General features: G+C 32.7%; 1 protein-coding gene across 1 annotated transcript; it reads left to right on the forward strand.

Annotated features, from left to right (window-relative positions):
* Nucleotides 1-6,697: 6,697 nt before the first annotated feature.
* Nucleotides 6,698-12,577, forward strand: LOC106106717. Its single transcript, XM_013287353.1, has 3 exons — nt 6,698-6,917; nt 6,995-7,250; nt 11,426-12,577. The coding sequence occupies exons 1-3, from the start codon at nt 6,771-6,773 to the stop codon at nt 11,746-11,748; spliced, it is 726 nt and encodes a 241-aa protein (XP_013142807.1). The 5' UTR covers nt 6,698-6,770; the 3' UTR covers nt 11,749-12,577.
* The last annotated feature ends 3,288 nt before the right edge of the window (nt 12,578-15,865 follow it).

The following is a 15,865-nucleotide window of genomic DNA, read 5'->3' on the forward strand; positions in this document are numbered from 1 at the left end:
CGCTTTGATTCCTGAGCTTAGGTGCGCACACTACTCGATTATTAGTTGCTCAATTAAACAAGTGAATTGTATTCGAAACAATCGACGATCACACAAAAGTTGTTGATATTTTAGTCAAAGGTGTGCGCCCGATCTTCGAATAGATAATAAATTATTAATACATATTATAATAACTTCCTGTTCCGTCTTTGAACATCCGACTAATTCCGGCATTTAAATTGTATTTAAAAATTAAAATATGATTTACGATAAATTTATGTTTAGTTTTTAAACTTTCACTGATGTTACTCAATACACGATATATCCAATATGGTCTGGTAACTGAAATAGTCAATGAAACTCATGCATAATGTAAAATGAATTCGCATTGTTGCCAAAAGACGATTAAATTTATGTCGGACGCGACCCAAAGGTACGTCGAATATAAATTTCCCTTGACCTTCAATTTAAATAACAATGGTTTTAGTTATTATATAGATATAACTATATCAGGGGTTCGAAACCTTTTCGTATTAACCCATTATAAAAAAATATGCGGTCAAAGATATGCCTGTGACATGTGGCGTAAGTAATCGACTATCATTATTCCCATAGTCGTTTCGGTACAGGGGCTAATAGCGAAGAGCTTCGACCAAGACCTCAAGAAGCTCTCGCTAGACGCATAGTGATGAGGTTCCTGTCTCTGCAGCCCTGACCACTGGTTGCTTGAGTCATCGGATTCCGCAGCTGGTGGTGCTCTATTTTTTATATAATGCATATATTTTCTTTTATTTTTATACAAATCTTGTAAAATGTATTATAAAGGGAATAAGAAATAAAGATATATGGATCTTAATTTTAATTTTATTATTATACATACATACTCATATAATAGCTACTTAATACTTTATTTTATATTGCATAATGGGTCACCGTAAAATATTGCATGGTTGCTATTAATAGTACTCGAGCTAATGGTTCTCCACCCCTGACACAACGTCCCAAAAAATTCAAATCGATTTTAAAATTCATTACAAAATTTGTAAAGCCTTAAACTGTTGCACTTCTTTTGTTTTTTTGTAACATAAATAAACCAGCGCTTGACCACGACTCCAAATAATCTAAGTGAAGACGCGGCCGAAGGATAACGCGGGCCAGCTCAATAAGTTCCGATTTACCTTGCTCTTGAAGGTACCCACGTTATAACTGGACGGGAACACTGAGCCCGGCAATTTATTTCTGGTCTAATAGTGAAAATATGAAAAACTTACACTAAGGGGCAACTTAATTACCGACGCAGCTGCAATTTTCTTATTAAGTTATTCTAGAATTTCTAGTAAATTATGTATATCCCCCAATTTTATTAATAAGTTTCTTCTGTCATAAACAACATAAAAAATGAGCTAAGTATAATAGTAAAGTAATTTAGAAGGTGTTAACTATGCCAAGACTTTTACAACTCATAAAACTGACCAATTACCTTTTTAATTTTTTTTTCACCGTAAGGTCATTAACCTCCGGAGAAAGTAACAAAACTCCGTAAGTACTCAATGTACAAATAATTCCCTTAAATTACACGGCCTTCGATGCCTTGAAGGCAATTACAGGTGTGTGGAGTGAAGTTGATTGCAGTTGAGGTTATACAGAACTTCATTTCGATTCGAAATACAAAAGCGAAAAAACTTAATCTTTATTAATGACAAACTTTTGCCCGCTGCTTCGTCCGTGCGGAACTTAAAATAAATAACTTAGAAGCATGTGTTATTCCAAACTTTGTTCGACATCTGTGGGATCGTGATCAATTTTATTAGTAAATGCGAAAGCTTAGATGGATGAATATTTATTAGAGTTTGTAGCCTAAATTACTGAACGGATCTTGATGAAATTTGGCATAGATGTAGAGGAAGTCTTAGAGTTTTTTTTGATTCCACGCGGACAGATTCGTGGGCAAAAGCTATAGCTATAGTTTATAATAATAAGTATAGTAATGTAATCTTTTATTTTTTTTTGTTTATCTATACTCTATACTAATATTATAAAGAGGAAATATTTGAATTAAAAAATCTTTCACCGTTAGAATGGTAATTTATCTGTGAGAAACATGTGCTTTTTTAAATTTCAAGCGGGCGAAGTTCCTACCAACAATTAGTTTTAAAATATATGCAAGTGAAGTCAATAATAAATAGTATAACAGAGATTATCACAGTAATATGTTAAAACGTAACTGACGCTAATTTGTTTTCACTTTTGGTATAAATCCGGCAAAATTATTAACACTTTCTATGCGCTTTTCACAAATTAACAATATAAACTTAATTACAATTTATGTTGTAACTGAGTAACACTAATTAAAGGTATTTTCTATCGAATTAGGTGTTCCCTTACTGTTTTGCGCATGACATTATAAACAATTTATGTTAATACTAGCGTTCGCTCGCGACTCCGTCCACCTGGAATCAAAAAACAAAAATAAGTCTATGTGTCCTTCCAGACTATCCTCTACATGTATGCCAAATTTCATTGAGATCCATTCAGCAGTTTTGGCTACAAACTCTAAAAAACATTCATCCATCCATCTAAACTCGCACATTTATAATATTAGTATGATAGTAAGATATACATCCCGTATAACATTTATTAGCGAATATCAGAATTCAAATACTACAACGTAGACATTTTCCATTGGTTGACAATTATCGTTACCATAGCAAACTTGCTCGATGTACACAGGATGCTCTAAGAAATAAAGTTTCAACTCCATTTATGTCAGGTTGCATTGAAAGCTGCCGCTACAACTTGAGTAATTTAACGACCTTATTTGTACTTATTTACTTTTCTCACGTTGTGTATTACTTAGTTGGTTATATAGATTTATGGACTTTTATCTAATACTAGCTGTTCGTGCAGCTGCATCCGCCTGAAATTATAAAAAAAATATTTTATTGTATACAATTGCAAAACTCAAATGCACAAATTATGTCGAAGGCCTTTGACATTGGATACAATTAACATTACCTTAATAACCTTGCTTCTTTAATATTGGCAGCTTGAAGTGACTCCTTTCCCACATGAAGGTTTCTTCCAATTTATTTACTCCCTTAGTTTAATAGTGTTAGGAATAAAATTAGTACCGTGCTATAGAATTGGCGCAACTCTAGATTATCGGCATAAACGTCACGTCCCTAGCTGACAGCTGTCAATGTCACTAGAAGTATGGATAGATTTGGCGCGCATCCTAAGTCTTGACGAGAAGTATTGCTCTGAGTTAAAAGCGACAGTATCAATTAAATAAGTTGTCTAATAATAGCGTGAAAATATATAAGTAAGTGTAGGGTTTTTTATTGATGAAAAAATTATTCAAAAATAGATTGTGATTGCTGACATCCTACGCTACGAAAAAGTGTGTGTTTACGCTTTATTACATTGGTACAGATATTAGATAGATTATTTTATATATGGACATTTTTGTATTTCAATTTACAAATATCAGTTAAATCATTCTAAAAACACTTAGAAACTAGTGTACTGTTTGTTGTAAGAAAATTTCTACCAATCATTCGATTGACACCCAGACCCTAAGTACTAAGATATCTATCTAATTCTCTAACAATGAAGATACACTGCAGTGCAAGGGAAAGTCGAAAACAACTGTGTTTTCTATATCATGCACGGAAAGAATTTCACTCTTCCTCAACTTCAAAACTATAGAAATGAACTCCTGGCTTACCTCCGTGACCTCGTCCGCACAGAATTATTAAAAGAACTAGGTAAGTAGCCTATGTGTTCTTCTGGACTATCCTCTACATCTATGCCAAAAATCATCGAGATCCGTTCGGCAGTTTAGACTACAAATTCTAGCAAACATCCATCTATCTAAACTTTTGCATTTATAATATTAGTAAGATAAGATTATTTCAATTCAGCATGAAGACAAAATTACGATAACATATTTATAATATAAATAATTAATTATTGTTAATTATAGCATCATCTAAATAAAGTTTATAATTTAAAACTAAAAACGCTTTTTTTCATATTTAACCTTTAAAACAATAAAACAGCCTCCTAAAATGTTATTGGTTAAGACTGCTTGGATGTCAAATATACAATCGTTTTTACATATGTTTAGAAAATAGAATATTATATCTGTATAATATACAGGTCTCAAGTTTCTATTAAATATCCTCTCGTTACAAACACCGCAATGAGTGGACAGGCTTTTATGACGTCGTTTCACGTCAACGTATAGTTCGACTTATAGTTCTTGATACTTGGTAATAATTTTAATTATTTTATCAAATTCATCATCAACTTGCTCTTATACCTTATGGAGGGTCGGCACAGTATGTGCTGCTCTTCCATACATTTATATCAGCCGTCATATCTGAAACCATTCCTTTCTTGAGCATATCCTCTTTCACACAATCCATCCATACTTTCTTCGGTCTTCCTCTTCCTTTGTAGCCATCCACATTTTAAACACTTTCTGGTTTATGTCCCCATCGTCGCATAACATGTCCATACCACGCTAACCTTATTATTAATTATTATATCAAATTGCAACGCTAAATAAAAAATTAAACACATTTGAAATTTGATGGCAGTTTTAGCATCTGAATTATTTTTAACTATTGAATGCAAATGTTTAAAAACCACGTCATATGGTAGTCCATAATCACTACCTTTTGTTTTTGATTTATCCTATTTATTCATTAATTTTTGGTTACCGTTGTGTTCTTCAATACAGCGGAATTATTTGAATTAATTGCACGATCACGCATCGCTGATTTAATTCACAATTACAATGAAACATAAACGCAGTAAACTCTGTATAAAACAATAAAATTAACGAGAACTCTCAAACAACCAATGGAAAGTATAACATGTGATTTTGTTAGGCATTGTTTTTGATGTGAACATCAATATACTAGTAAACCCTTGCTTTCTTTCATGGTAAATTTATGTTACGTTTATGAGAAGTATGCGTTTCCCACGCGGTTCATTTTTAAATGTTTGTGGGCCTCATCACAATGTACTATAATAAAAACTAGTCTATATGTCCGTATGTAGCTTTCTAAGTAAGATATAGATGTGGCATTTAATGATCACAAAGATTTTTTTTTTATTTATTTTCACAGGGGGCTTTGTCGCGAAGCGACAATAACGCCCCATAAATCTTCAACAAAATCATAAACTTAAGAAAGGTTACATCTTCCGTTGTATAATATTTACGAGAAAACGGTCAATAGAATTCGAGAAAATTACAAAGTAACCAATGTCCATACTCATCAGTATTTACAATGCTTTGCCCATCTATACTAATATTATAAAGAGGACAGATTTATATTTTTGTATTTTTGTGTAGATCGAAATAACTCAAAAACTACTGGACCGATTTTAAAAATTCTTTCACCATTAGAAAGGTCATTTATTAGTTAGTAACATAGGCTGTACTTTTTATTCTTGTTTTTTTTATTTCACGGGGGCAAAGTCGTGAGCAACAGCTTTATTTCATAAACAACCCCCATAAACATACATACGTATACAATCCTCCGTCAAATCTATTTCCTTTTCATACTTTCCTTGGACGAAAAGTCGCTTCCCACTAGGGACAGATCCCTATGTATGCTTGTATCTTTAAAACTACGCAACTTATTTTGATGTAGTTTGTTTGTAACATGTACATCATAGTAAAGAAATACTGATAGTTTTAGAGGTTTCTAATGTGGTGTTGTAAATATATACATTTTCGTATCAGTATTGCACCCGTGTGAATCCGGGGCGGGTTGCTAGTTGAAAATATGATGATTGTTACAGCTTATTAGTTACCACTAGTAACAAGTAAGCTTGAATAATATCGCTTCTAATTGATCCTCAGGTTTTATACCATTGCGAAAATAAACTCGAAATCCTTTTACCGGCGAAATTTCTTATATAAAATATTCGCACGTCTAGACATGAGTATGCATTAAAATGTAAATCGATTTCTTATTTTAAAATAATTGCTTGTTGAACGATTTCATTTCACTTTCTTTATATAATTTCGGATATTTCCTTGTATGTGGACCATGCAAAACCGGCTTATTACGATTTATTTAACAATAAATACGGAATATAAGGATGAAAGGGATAAGAATAGAGAATAGATAAGGATGAAAAATCTATACGATTCGTTGCAGTCTATAGAGCGGGCGCACACCTTTGACTAAATTATCGCATGACTGTTGTGCGATTGTCGATTGTTTCGCAGATAATTCAAACGTTTACTTGCACAACTACAAATTGAGTACTGTGAGCACTTCCATATAAGCTCATAGGAATCAAAGCGACTAAATGGTTGTGCGATAGTTTAGTCAAAGTACAATACTATCAGTATTCGGTTATATAATCAGTATTCTTCCCTGAATTAATAAGGATTAAATTTAGATTCATCAATCATAAATCAGATACACAAAATCGAAAACAAATATTGTATATAAAAAAAATTAGATCAGTATCAAGACAGTTTTTATCTAGTCTCAAACGCATCCGTGCGGCCTGTACGTAAGTAGCACCATTGATTCGTAACTCGCACACATATATACTACATACTATGTGAATGAACCCAAAAATTCTAACGTACATTAAACTGATCGTGTTAACGTGAAATTATTTCGTCGGTGCCAGTTTAATCGGACCGCCTTTGGGTTCACTTTTCTTGTCCGGCCGGTAGTGGGGTGATACGCTTAAAACAGCCCGTCTTATACACCGTAGCCACACTTTGTACCAAGCTTTCTGGGGTTGCAGGCAAGATGAGAGGTCTACTCGCCCTATTTCTGGTCGCGACCGCGCGGGCTATGCCTGCTTTCGACCAAGATGCGAAAGAACAAGGATTGATGACTAGCGTTATGGGAGTTGTCAAGGAGTGTGCTGAAAATGACGTATCCTTGTGCTTAAAGGTACGTCGTAGTGTCCAGTGTTGTGTTGTGAAGTGTTCGTGTATTACGTGATTATTAAGTTTATCTTTTGGTTGCAGGAGAAGGCATTGAAATATGTTGAATCGCTGTCGACTGCTAGGGAGATGGATTTAGCTGATGGAGTAACACTTCTTGGTAATGGATCCCCGAGATCGGCGAGGGCTTTCGAACCGTTGTCTGATGAACCTCAGGCGAGAGAAGCTCAAGTAGAATCAAGACTATTGGATTCCGCTGCTGACTTCTTGGAGAACCATGTCATACAGTTCAAGCTGCCTTCATCAGCTGTCGAAGGCATGAAGCGATCTTTGGAAGAGGGTAAGTTCAGATATATTTAACTACTAGCTTTCGCCCGCGATTCTGTCTGCCAGGAATTTAAAAAAAGTCATTAGTTATTAGCCTATTTGTTCTTCCAGGCTCTATTCTCCATCTATGCTAAATTTCTTCTAGATCCTTTCAGCCGTTTAAGCTGAAACTACAACAAACATCCATCCATCCAAGCCTTCGCATTTACAATATTAGTAAAATGAGACACAATAGTAAACCAAATTGTATAAAATTTAACATGTAATTTTCGCAAAAACAAAACGTTCTGAAAAAAAAACTAGATTTTAAAAATAATTGGTTAGATTAAAAGTAACATTATTTAAGAATATTGTTATTAATTTTTTTATTTACAATAATAAGTAAATAGTAATAACATAAGCAAAATTTCAATAATTTTCAAATTAGAATGGCATAAAAACGGCCAAATAACTAGGGCCAATGCTCCGATTAACTAATCCATATTTAAAAAAAATGTATTCCATTTTCAAAAATTCAAAATACATGAATTCAGTTATTGGAACTTCGCCAAATACTTTCAATTTCAACACAAGCTATTACATCAGTTACAAAACAAGGAACTAAAAGAATGAAATAAGAGGGACAAATAAGAAAAACCAACAATAAAGTAGGTCGGTAAACATCGCGAGAATAAAAGAAATGCAAAGTTAAATGTGTTCAGTTCACGGTCCGCGTTTCAATGTTAACCAAATAAAAGATAACGAGAACAGTTTATTTTTATAACAGTTTACACTTCGTATTACAATGCGTTCAATTTAGTCGGATATTGTTTTAAGATTTTTTTCTTAATATTATATGAATACTAGCTTTAGCTCGCGACTCCGTCCGCGAATTAAAAAATGCAATAGTAAATAGCCTATTTTCTTCTAGAATATCCTCTACATCTGTGTCAAATTTCATCGAGATCCGTTCAGCAGTTTAGGCTACAAACTCTAGTAAATTATCTTACTTCTGACTAATATAATGAATGCGAAAGTTTAGATGGATGGATCGATTTGACGTATCTGTAGGACAGATCAACGGATCTTGCTTAAATTTGTCATAGATATAGATAGGCTGGAAGGCAACAGATTAAAGATTATGTTTTTTTTTTTTTATTTCAATCTGACGGTATCGAGGTTGGCAGTTCATTATACAAACTTAATTTAAACACAAATATATTTAGATCAAACTATTACATTAGAAGTTTACTAACCTTTAGTAAGCAAACTTAAATGATGAATACTTACCTTAAAAAACCATTCTAAAAATAACAACTAATTAATGCAAATTGTTTCCGTTATCGTCTTTTATGTGTCTTTTATTTATAGAAAGAATTAACCTAGTTATTATAGTTATCTTTTTTCTAATTCTATCTTACTTTTGTATGGATATACAAGCTGTTACTCGCGATTTCGTCCGCGTCAAATTAGAAAATAACAAAAAATAGCCTATGTTACTCACAGATAAATTACCATTCTAACAGTGAAAGAATTATTAAAATCGGCCCAGTATATTTTAATTATTTCGATACATTCAAAAATACAAATCTTTCCTTTTTATAATAGTATAGATATAACTCAAGAACTTAACGGATCGAGATTAAATTTAGAATATACAGCCTAAAGTAACGCTTATTTTTTCTTAATTCAAAACTACGACGACGAAGTCGTGACCTTTAGTTTTACAATAATATAAATGCGAAAGTTTAGATAGATGGATGTTTGTTAGAGTATGCTGCCTAAACACGGATTTTATTGAAATTTGACATATATGTAGAGCATAATCAGGAAGAACATGTAAACAACTTGATTTTGTTAATTTTAATTCTCCGCAGACGGAGTCGCGGGCAAAACCTAGTATAAAATCAATGTTGTTCGTAATCTGTAAATTTAACGTCCAAAACAACTTTTACTTTCCGATGATCGGTTTTAATTGTTCTTAATGTTTTCCTTTCTGTTAAATAACAATTTTAGTCACTTTCTCCCGCATCAAGGATCTGGCAACTTTCACTGTGTCACTGGCCGCTGTATTGCCATAAACACGTTTATACGATCGTGAATGTGAATAAGACTTTATGTATTTCGACTTCTCATGTTATAAAAAAAAACTATTATTTAAAGACAACAGCTACCTCAAGTTATGAATTTTCTTAATGGAAATTAAATCAGTAATTAATTTAGGTAAATAAATGTCAGTTTTAAACTATTTTTCATGGTTGAATCGAGTTAAAAAATTACAAAAGAACACTAGCTGTTGCTCGCTACTTCGCCCGCGTGATATGAAAAAGTGTAGCCTATGTTACAGATAAATTACCTTTCTAACGGTGAAGGAATTTTTAAAAGTCCAGTATTTTTTGAGTTATTTCAATACGTGCAAAAATACAAATCTTTCCTCTTTTTAATAATATTATAATCTTACTAATATTATAAATGCGAAAGTTTAGATAGATGGATGGATGGATGTTCGTTAGAGTTTGTAGTTTAAACGGCTGAACGGATTTCGATGAAATTTGGTATAGATGTAGAAGATAGTCGGGAAGAACACATACATAGGTTATACACTTTTTTTTTATTCTACGCGGACGGAGTCGCGGGCGGAAGCTAGTACAATATAATATAACATTATTCGCACATAATTAAAACTGTTTTATATTTCAACAGAAACTAAAATAGTATTTTATTAGTTAATTGCTAAGTAACAAGATCTATTAGTATATTTAGCACTTGACGTCTATATAAATCGCTATTACATCCATTATTAATAACGCGTGCAAACAATAGGCATTTTTTGACCCAATTGTTTTGCAACTAAGTGTATTCATATGCCTAACAGGTGTGTAATACGTGATAACACGTTGGTATACACTGGGTCAGGAAAGTGGAACTCAAAGTGGAACTCAAAGTAGAACTCAAAGTGGAATTCCTACAACGGCCATTAGACGAGTTCCGTAGTCGGAATCCTTGTTCCGAGCTTTCAAACCAGTTTCCTTAGGCAAGTCATCGTGAAATCTGACCATGATGTTACGGAAAGAAAGTTGTTCTACCATTGATGGTCAATTATGATTCATTGCGTTGTCGAATCATTCAATCATTCATTATTGAATGCCATTTTACAGTTATAATATACAATTAATTATAACGTACTTTCACCCATTCATTCGCGTGGTATTTAAAACAACAATAGTTTTCCTAGGTATTCTTCCAGACTATCCTCTACATCTATGTTAAATTTCACCGAAATCCGTTCAGCAGTTTAGGCTACAAACTCTAACAAACATCCATTTATCTAAACTTACCCATTTACGATATTAGTAGTATTAATTAAAAAAAATATCGCTATAGCTTGCATATCTGTCAATTATTTTAAAAATGGAATATTAAAGAAGAAAAATTATTCGTATGACACCACTTAAAGGGTTTTAATATTAATTTACGGCCGAGTATTAAAGCTCAGCAGGTCTTGGGTTCGAATCCCGCCATGTACCAATGTGATTTTCGAGTTTTCGAATTTTCATATGTACATATATTTCACACGACGTTCTTATAGTGAAGGAAAACATCGTGATGCAACCTGCATATCGGCGAAGAAATTCAAAGATATGTGTGAAGTCGACCAACCCGCAGTTTGCCAGCGTGGTTGACTATGGCCTAGTCACCCCACATTAGGGTAGGCTCCGAGCCTCTCGATAGGGACGTATAGTGAGCTGGTGATGATGATTAAAACGAATTTAAAATACATTGCTTCATAACGCCACTTACAAACTGTCAGAAGTCAATAATTTTTGTGGAATTTAAAGTTTTTAAAAAGGCTTATCATTTGAGACACTGTTACTTTTAAATATCGTTTCAAGATTAATCCGATAGTATTAATAAATGAATTTTATTTTAAACATACGTCAACTTTGAGGTTCACAAAAATTAGACGCGAAATATAAATTTGACCATAAATAACGAAGTACTTATTGTAGCTAATCTGTAACTCTTCAACTAACCATATTTTTCAGTCACAATTAATTTTATACGAAGTTATTGAAATAAATAAATAACATATCTTGTTGTAAAGAACAGTAAATATTTCCGGATCGAATCGTAATCTTAATGCTTTTCTAGGTTATTATTTCTTAACAGTTATACAAAGTCTATAACCATACATATTTTTAATTCCAGCTCGTGGCAAAAAGAAGAAGCTTAAGCAACTCATCCCACTCTTGGCGATCGCTAAACTGAAGATCATGGCGCTCATTCCTCTCTTCTTGGCTATCATCGCCTTCGCTGCTGTCAAGGCTCTCCTCCTCGCCAAGATCTCACTTCTCGTCGCCGGTATTATCGCGTTGAAGAAGCTTCTAGCAAGTAAACACCATGAAACTAGCTACGAAGTTGTTGCTCATCCTCATCACGAAGAACACTTCGCCAGCAGTGGTCACGGCTGGGGTAGATCAATCGATGATGCTCAGAACTTGGCGTACTCCGGTCATATTAAATCTGATTAAACGAAGTCATAGATAAGCAATAACGATATCGATAATTTAAAAGTAAAAATGTGTCGACGTGACGTAAATTGTCTCCCCGCGGTGGTATTTCTAACCCAGTATAACTTATTCCTACTAGAAATGAGTGTATATCTTTCTTACAGACCTCCTTGTCGGAGTTCTAATGCACTTTATTAGTTAAAAAAATGTCTGTTTTTATGTCATTGTCAGGTTTCTATGCATTTTGTTGATTTTTATACTGATATCGTTTATCGAATAAGGCTTTATCTAGAGGCTTGTATCATAGTAACTTATGATAGATTTAAGAGAATATTTATTTAACTATTTATTCAAAGTTTTGATGGAAGATGTAGAATAAGATTGTTGTTGTTTTCATAAATTTTGTTCTGAATTTGTATGATCTTGTATGTATACTATATTAGTATTTTAACCCAATACGGTATCCGTATTCGTGTTTCATACAAATTGTTGTATGTATATGTATTGATATTATTCTAGTCCTATATTCTCATTATTTGAATTATAGATATTTCTATCCACCTGAATATTATTTAAGTATTTTGTATATATTGTAAATATATTTAGTTTAACTTTTAATTATATATTTGTTTATATTTATGTTTTAATTCTTGCTATTCTATATTTCTTTTCCTGTCATAATCTAAGTAAATATATATCGTAAATATATGTACAACTTCACAAATATAGTATATGTTAATATATAGATTTGTTATATACTTATTTTGCACGCATGTTACAAATATTGTTTCCCATTTCTTGTTATGCACATATTATTTTCGCACAAGAAGAATCGTACAAATAAAGAACTGAAAAATAAATATTGTTTTTAATTACAACCTTTAAAACATAAATAAAACAATTCCTTAAAAATAATAAGAACAAAAATACTTGATAAAAAAAATAATAATTACAACTCTAGGATTGGTAATCTACTCGTATACTGATATAATAAAGAGGAAAGATTTGTCATTTTGTGTGTATTGAAATAACACAAAAACTACTGAGTCGATTTCAAAAATTCTTTCACCATCAGACAGGAAATTTATGTGTACATAGGCTATACTTTTAAATAGATGGCGCTCCTGTCTCAAGTATACACCCCTGCCATGCTAGTAATTTAGTCGAGAATCGAGTAATTTATAAGAAATTTAGTCGTTCAGCAAATCATTAAGACAAAGAGCATTTCAAGAACTAAAATAATCGATAAAATTATTAAACTAGTGTGAACTAGGCGTTAGACTGTTAAAAGTACATATTACAGAGCGTTTAATAAGACCAGAAAATTTGATATATTATGCATGTACTACAACACTAAGTAGTAAAATAAACAGCTTACTGTACTAAGGAATTTACTTTTTACTATGGTCGTTGCCAGTCGATAACTACGTCTATTTCTAGTGGTAGCGACAGTTACCATAATATGGTCTCATTGGAGTAGTTTTCATTTCTTTTTGATAAGGCCGTCGGTTGATGTAACCTGCGCCCCCTAGCGACGCAAGTTCGAAATAATTAAGAGCCACTGCAATACAAATGAGTCGACACAAGAAAGCATTTCTTCAACAATTCTTTCAAATTTGATATTTAAGATGTTGAGAGGAAATAATGGCGATACAAAAATTTGTAAATAAGTATCCAAGGATTTCACGAAAAAAAATAAAACACTCGATTTTACCTTAATACAGTCATAATATTGATAATAAAAAACAGGTTATAATAATTACAAAAGCTTTGTCATTCATAAAAAGAAACTTAAAAGTATACGTAAATAAAAAGATGTATTACGACTTTTTTTTATTTGAAATGATTGTGCAAGAGATGTTAGTTCGTCCTCTTGTCGGAAGATGGCGTTGTATAAGATTTCTTGCTCTTTTATTTTTTATATCTTCAAAAGCATTGAGTAAAAAAACCAAAACGCTAATGTTTGCTACAAATACTAATCAATCTCAATATTTTTATTTTTTTAAGGAAAAATGTCTAAGTAACTTTGTTGATATATAAATAAATAAATACAGCTTTAAAAAAATTCGAGTAAAATAAAGTTTTTTGATTGATTGAGTGATGTTTTAAAATACGATCTTCATTTTTATGTCATATTAAACGAATTACTTTATTTTATTTATACTAACATAAGTAAGAATCGCATTAAAATAAAACGTGAAAGTTTAAGGATGCCGTAAAACTGAACTCACGTAATAATGACGCGAGTCGACGACCTAAATGTTTAACGGATGATTAAAGCAACTTTCATCCTTATGACATCATATTTAAAATCACAAATTGTCATAAAAATACGTCCATTTAATTCAACTATTTCATTAAATTATCCTATTACAATTACAAATTATTATTACACATATGTCTTTATTTATTATTCTACATAATATATTTTACAAGATTTGTATAAAAATAAAATAAAACACATAGAAAAAATAGAGCACCACCGGCTGCGGAATCCGATAACTCAAGTAACCAGTGGTCAGGGCTGCAGAGACAGGAACCTCCTCACTATTCGTGCGGTTTCTAAAATAACCGCATTTTGAATCGGGACCTTAATCCAACTGTCTAGCGAGAGCTTCTTGAGGCGAAGTTTTTCGCTATTAGCCCGTGTACCGAAACGACTATCGGAATAATGGTAGTTGATTTCATACGCCACATGGCGGTAATCTCGTGAGTCAAATCCAAATATCTTTACATATATTATTATTGTTATATTACTTTAAGAAGTAATCGTATCTATATTTTAAAGAAAAAAAAATATTTTTACATGTAATGAATAAACTCAGAAAATATTGGATCAATTTCAAAACTTCTTTTACTATTTGATAGCTACATTATAGATGAGTAACATAGGCTACATTTATATAGGGTAAAAGTTAATTATGTAACTTGAGACTTTTTAAGTTAAGTTATGACACACACACGAATGGATAAGATACGAAATGAGTATGTTAGAGGAAGTTTGAGAGTAGCCCCAGTGGTAGAAAAGGTAAGGAGTAAAAGGTTAGCATGGTATGGTCATGTTATGAGGAGGGATGAATCGCATGTTACAAGGAGAACGTTAGTTATGAGTGTGGAGGTACACCGGTAGAGGTAGACCTAGAAAGAGATGGATGGATTGCGTAAAAGGTGACATGATCAAAAAGGGAGTGATGACTGAGATGACGTATGATAGAGTTATGTGGAGGACAAAAATCTGTTGCGCCGACCCTACGGGAGTAGGATAAGGAGAAAGAAGATGATGATGACATTACAATAGCGTAAATTGTTATTTTATTACAAAAACCGTTAAATGTTTAGTTTAACATTCTTTATCTAACTTTAAACTGATTTTGTATAACTTTTAAGGACATACGAATTAAAAATGTACAACATTCCGATGACTAGTATGACAACTTTTCTAAAACGTATACGAAATATTTAGGTTCATGACTTTCTTCTAATATTACCGGTTCAAATATATGCCCATATTCGCAGTTCCCACCTAAATGTTTCATCAATGAGTGTTGTGTAACGCATGATTCCGGTTACACCCATCGTAAACGTGAAACACAAACAAAGAAAGTCTCGTGTCGCAAGGTGTAAATATGCCGTGTCCTCTATTTTATTTCTTATTGTAATTTGGTGCTAAAATGTATTACTAACTTAAATAACTAACGTTAATAGTATTGGAATTAGATTAGAGTAAAACATTTTAAAATTTAATTACTGTTAATCTCATATATCCTTATATCTAATATATTTTACGTTTTTATAATAAAAAAATATATGTATTACAGTAAAAATAGAACACCAACGGCTGCGGATTCCAATGACTTACGATTACGCTCCGAAATTACTGAACCGATATCAATTGATTACAAGAATTACTTGGCTCAATGGCCAATGATAGGCGACCTCAGCTTAGGCTGTCAGAACTTCGACACCACACAGCATACGCTGGAGGAGTGTCTCGCGTGGGAAGCAGAGCGCCAGAACTTAAGAGCCGTGGTGGGCGATAACCTCTCCCTACCGGCCTTAGTCAAGACCATGGTCGAGTCGGACCAAGCAAGGACTGCCGTTCAAAGATTTAGCGAGGAGGTGATCTCGCTAAAGGAGG

The sequence above is a fragment of the Papilio polytes genome, unplaced genomic scaffold, assembly GCF_000836215.1.
Source record: "Papilio polytes unplaced genomic scaffold, Ppol_1.0 DF822178.1, whole genome shotgun sequence".
NCBI classification, from domain to species: Eukaryota; Metazoa; Arthropoda; class Insecta; order Lepidoptera; family Papilionidae; genus Papilio; species Papilio polytes.